Source organism: Procambarus clarkii, chromosome 36 (assembly GCF_040958095.1).
Source record: "Procambarus clarkii isolate CNS0578487 chromosome 36, FALCON_Pclarkii_2.0, whole genome shotgun sequence".
NCBI classification, from domain to species: domain Eukaryota; kingdom Metazoa; phylum Arthropoda; class Malacostraca; order Decapoda; family Cambaridae; genus Procambarus; species Procambarus clarkii.
The window spans coordinates 8,051,412-8,057,411 of NC_091185.1; the positions used below are offsets into that span (position 1 = coordinate 8,051,412).

General features: G+C 46.3%; 1 protein-coding gene across 3 annotated transcripts in view; it reads right to left on the reverse strand.

Annotated features, from left to right (window-relative positions):
- The window catches only part of LOC123756087 (diacylglycerol kinase epsilon), a 150,645-nt gene extending 144,940 nt beyond the window's left edge, over window positions 1–5,705 (reverse strand). For all 3 annotated transcript variants that reach the window (XM_045739074.2, XM_045739075.2, XM_045739073.2), the window contains exon 1: window positions 5,297–5,705. In XM_045739074.2, coding sequence (XP_045595030.2) covers window positions 5,297–5,355 — 59 coding nt within the window. In that variant the 5' untranslated portion in view covers window positions 5,356–5,705. The remainder of the gene's footprint in view (window positions 1–5,296) is intronic.
- Between the last annotated feature and the right edge of the window lie 295 nt (window positions 5,706–6,000).

Here is a 6,000-nt window from a genome sequence, read left to right on the forward strand (position 1 = left end):
CGCAGGTTCGCACAGTCCCGTTTCAGAACTGGAAACAGGCGGGAAACCCACCTGAGACATGGTCGTTTTGACCAAGGCCAAGCTCACCCACTCCAAGATGACCTGACAGAGAGCAGGAGAAGAGGCTGAACCCAATGCCACCGCAGGCCGCGAGAAACGACCCAAAAAAGCCCACGAATTGTGAGACCAGGCATGAACGAACAGAGCAAGCCTCCCCCCCCCCCATCAATGCGGCGAACTGCGAAAGTACCAACGCCCCTTACGAGAACTCGACCTGCACACAGAGCGAGCACCGCGCCAACCAGACGCAGACAGTTCTGAAGGCTGAACCAGCTATGAAGCTGGCACCTGTGGCCTACCCCAACGAGCAGAACCGCGAGCCCTGGCACGACATCTCCAGGAAGAACCCACCCGAGGCCCCCGGAGAACCAACAAGTTGGACATCGGACAGCAGGTGGAAGAAGCCGCCTCCATATGCTGCTCAACCGCAGAGGCCGCAAGCAGCAAAGGACAAAAGGGCGAAGACAACCTAAGAGCCAGGGCCCAAGAGGATTCCAAAAAAAAGCAAGCACCACCTGTCGACATGCGAGACGCGCAGCAAAAAACCACAACAGGGCATCCCGCAGAATCCGCGCAAACAGCTTCAAAAGTGCAGATGACGCACGAGCAGCCGAGACCAAGGCGCCAGGCCCAGGAACAGCCCCAAGTGCCTCAACATCCTCCTCAAGCCAATCCGAAGGCAGCTCCAGGAGGAAAAAGAAACGCAGCACCGAAGCCAGCAAGTGACGAGCACGGAAGTCCTCAGCCACAAGGGAAAGAACCTGTACGTGAAGCTGAATCGCGCCAGCATCCCGCAGAAGGACAGGAGCGAAAAGATACTCATTAAGGTGCTCAAAGTCGCCTACCAGGTAAACCTGGACCACAGTCAATGCCTCGCGCCATTCCAGTGTGAGGGTACGATAGAATGCATCCCAAGCATCCAACAAGAACAACGGGGCAGTCCGCAAGCCAGGACGACTCCAGAACCTCATAACGAACGCAGTATAGAGACGAAAATCCAAACCTGAAGGAAGACGGATCCATTATAGAGGCATACTTCGGGTCGCATAGGAGGTAAGCCGCAATGGCTGCCTGCACCTCAGTAGGCGAGATGCAGGAAGCCAAAAATCTCCAGAAGGATGGAACTGAAGGACCCACAGGGACACGGAACCGAACTCGGGGAGGAGCCGAACCCAAATCCAACTCGTATGCAGAGGGGGGGAAATAAAAACCCCACTCCTTATAACAGTAAGCCCCGCTCTGCAGGGTAGGAAAACCTAGGCAGGGTCCAACCGGGCCCAAGGCCCCCAAGTCAGTTCCTCCCCAACCCCAGGAACCTCCACGTCATGCCCCGGGGGCGAGTCATCCTCCAAAGCCCCAGCCTCACAAGAAAAAGCTGGGGCAGCCGAAATAGCAGGAAGAGAGGGGGGCCCACTAGTCAGACCCCGGAGCTACGGCTGGAGGAACTGTCTCAAATGCCTCTGTCGCCACCCCGGAAGGGGCAACCCCTGAAACTGCCCGTGTCTCAGAAACCTCTAAACCCTGCCCTGACCCCGAAGCCCTTAGATGCTTAGGAGCTGGAAGCATGGGGGGCGGGACAGAATGAACCACAGCAGGGAAAGAACAAGGGGGTGCAGACTGAACCAAGGGCAACGCGACCAACACCCCCAAGTCCGGGTCCTTATAAGCAAGGTGGGGCAGCCTCGGGGCATCCAGGGAAGCAACCAACCTAACACGTTGCAGCAACCTAAGCCTAGCCTGCAACGCACAAGCTGTCTGCACCTGAATAATGTCATCCGTGGATTGGGTGAACTAAGTCACAAACAAGCAACAATGCTCGCAGGACTCTGGGTTGAAGGTGTCACCGACCCAACAGGCAGCATGACGGAGGCAAAAACAATGAGCATCGCCCTGAGACGAGGAGACAGAGCAACCCTCAAACTCGCACAAGGCGAGAGGGGACTAAGGGGGTAGAGGGGACCGAGTAGAGGTGCTGTGTAACTCTGCGTCTGGCTCTTGTCAATGACAGTGCTGTTTTTGAGGGGCCCCCCTGTTAATATTACTCCCAGTTTGCACACCACCATAAGAGCAGTACTGAACCAAAGGACAGCATAACACAAGGGTCTGGAGCTGGAGCCACACAACCATGCCATATCACATCCGAAGAACCTGGGTGTGGATCGCCGGCACGGGGTTCTTGGGCTCCCCCTTCCCCTCCCAGGGAGGGGGGGAGCTGCTCAGACATGCGGCGCGGCTCGTGTGACATAATGCTCGTTTGCTCATTTTCATTTGGGGGGTTCTGTCCACTCTCTTGTCTATTTTCATCATTTTTAACCAGAAGGGTTTGTTTTGGGGTGTTACCTTTCTGGGTACCTGTCCTGGTCGATGGCAGATATAGAATGCTCCACATCACATGTGCATTTCTATAGGCCATTGCTCCTCGTGCCTCTCTGAGGGGGCCAGGGTCTGGCTTGTTGTTCCCGGTAGGCTTGGAACTCCACCCACTTCGAATGATGCCAAATTCTGAAGAGATGCATATCAGCCTGGATACCTCCGGGGAGCCAAAGGGGCTCCCCCCAGAAAATAACTCAATTGCAACCAGCAATGAGTAATTAAACACCATGGGATCCTCAGAATTTTTATGGTGCAATATGTATACTAACCCAAACTCTTTTAATGATGATAGAATTTAACCCCAAGACAAGAGATTGGTCATTATGATTGGAAGAACAATTTTTGTTTACCTGGTACAGGACTACTTTCTCAAACAGCATTTAACAGAGCCTACCTGGGATAAAAGCTTTCAAGATCTAGTGATAAATACAAAGAGGGCATGATTGATCACATCCAGGTAGAGGAGAAGCTCACCCTTTCATATGTTCACTAAATCTAAGCATGGAATATAATTATAGGTCTAAGATGATGACTTTCAAGACTACCTTCGAGGAAATTAACAAAAGTAGAGAAATAGCAAAACAGCTCCTAAAGGTAGTTAATAGATCAAGACATGGAAGCAGCATGAAAATTTTTACAAAGGTCATCGCTAAACTTATTCAAAAATATGTGCCAAGAAGGAGAGTGGAAAAAAAATAAAAGTCTAACAACTAAGTGCAACCCCTTGAAAGAAATATCAATCCACCAGGAATCACATAAATTATAAGATATACAGAAGAACATTAAATTTAGCTATGCAGGAAATTAGATAACCCATAAGAAACTATAAAAGAAAACTTGCACCAAAACATTAAGAAAGATCACGAGTCTTTTTATGCTCATATAAGAGGTAAAATCAAGGTATAAGACTTGGTAGGACCCCTTGAAAGATGGAACTAACCAAGTTAATAATTCATGACAAAATGGTAGCAAACACTGAACTAATACTTTACATTTGTGTTAATAGCAAAAAGATTAGACAATATCCTAATACCCACACAGATGTTTGAAGCAGTAGAAGAAAATAATTTAAGGGATATCCCCTTAACATGTGAAACAATCAAGAAGAACAGTGACAGATTAAAGGAGTCTAAAGCCGCATGTGTGGATGGAATTTAATTCAAAATCATAAAGGAACTAACTAGATGATGAAATGTGTCTACCTCTGAAACTTCTATTCAGAAAACTTCTAGACCAAGGGAAAGTCCCCTAGAATGAAAATATGAAAAGTCACACCCTAACTTTAAAAAGGCCAGTCAGTAGAAAACTACCAATCAATCAGCCTAACCTCACATCTACAAGTTCATGGAGAAAATCCTAAAAGAGGGGAAATCCATCATAATCTCAAGTGTAGTAAAATCAACACAACATGGTTTTGTTAAAAATCAATCCTGCCTTACAAAAATTGAATGTTACAAAACTGCTCACATTTTGTGGAAATGGTAACCAGCAAATCAGACAAAAAACTTCAAGTAGACATAGTATATACAGGGGTATCAGATGAACTTGTACCTAGTTTTTAATGATCTACACTCTCTAATCCTTCATATATAATAGCGTAGTAAGCACATTGCTGCATATACCCATAAAAATAATTCTCTAAAGCTTTTACCCAAGTTTACCAGAGAGCCAATAACACTAGTGGCCTCGATGAGGACAGGAAACCGGCAGCTTGTCGAAGGTCCCCCCCCATTTGCCTTGATGATCTTTTCCAGCTGTATTAACCTATGCCTTATTCATAAGTAAAACCAAAAAGTACCTAATTTCATCCTCAAAGTTTCCTACCTTGTGCTTCAAACTCACACTGTATCTTGTGCTACCCACTTCCCCAACATTAGTACTTAAGACAGCCTATCCTCCTGTTTTGGTAGTACTTATAGTAACAATGAGGACCAAAGTATATATACTGACATACAACGAAATTAAAAAGTAGAAATCTGAACTATTGAGTTGAACTAACAAGAAAACTATATTTTACTTGAACAAATCCACAAGGGCCATGACGAGGGTTTGAACCCGAGTTCAAACTCAGAAAGTTCGAACTTGTGACGATCTGAGTTCGTCACAGCCCTTGTGGATTTGTTCATTTGATGCATCATGCTATTGTGATTTCTGTGTGTATATTTTACTTGTGTTGGTTTGATAAACTTAACTAACCTAACCTAACCTAACCTTCCTAGGCCTAATACACGATATCTGAGGCCTAATATAGTACATGTGTGTGCTATACTAGGCCTAGAAATATTTAAGTTTGTTTTTTTAGCTTTATTTATTTTAAAAGAATTCCTATCTAAACAGGAGGATGGGTTCCTTAAGACATGCAACTTTACCAGTGTAATCGTTGCCCCCATTTATATTCTAGTTATTAAGTTGTACTCAAATTTTGCTACAATATACCTCTTAATAATAATAAACTTAGTAAACTTATCTGTTAGATTAAGGCTCTGCCCAAAACGCTATGCGTGTTAGTGCTTTTGCAAGAACGTAAAAACACCAATGTTATGTACTTTCAAACCCAATGTACCTTCTTGTATACTGTATATAAGTAAATAAATACATAGAATCATTTACCTACTAAAGCCATAAATACCAAGACATTACTTTTGCAAGACATTACAAGACATGCAGCTGGAAAATACCAGTAATCCTAAGGAAAAATGGGGGACCTTAGACAAGCCACCAGCCTCCTGTCCCCACCAAAACCACTATTCAGGATGGCACTCTTGTAAATTCAAGTAAACTTGTATTATGTGCGTATAGGTTGGTCTCACACAACCTTAATTCATATATTGGTAAAAAGCTTGAATAAGACAAATATAATTACTGTGTGATGAATGACGTCAGCTTCGCTATGAAAGATCCAGTTAATCTGATACACTCCATGTTTTTATGCTGACACGAAGTTTGTGAAGTAAGTAATTATCAAAAGAAGACACCGAGCGAAGTTTGTTAAGATTTCTCTCCCAAATAACAGCAAGAGTGGTGTTGTGGGGGGGGGAGACGCCTCGCTCTTTAGGGCTGATGTTTCACTGTTGTGTCTTGTAGTTGAAAACTATATAACTATGCAAAGATTACGCCGAGCCCAAAACTATATTATTTCTCTGTGAGTGCTGGCACAAATCTTCATGATATGTGCAGTTTGCGTGAAGGTTTTCTCCGCCTAATGACTGCTCCAGTGTTGTTGTTGTTGATATGAGGAGCGACGACGATGGTGGTGAGCGGTTGCGCTCCGGGCCCGGCGTACCTGTCAAGGGTTGTGTCCCAGGCCCGGCGTACCTGTCTAGGGTTGTGTCCCAGGCCCGGCGTACCTGTCAAGGGTTGTGTCCCAGGCCCGGCGTACCTGTCAAGGGTTGTGTCCCAGGCCCGGCGTACCTGTCAAGGGTTGTGTCCCAGGCCCGGCGTACCTGTCAAGGGTTGTGTCCCAGGCCCGGCGTACCTGTCAAGGGTTGTGTCCCAGGCCCGGCGTACCTGTCAAGGGTTGTGTCCCAGGCCCGGCGTACCTGTCAAGGGTTGTGTCCCAGGCCCGGC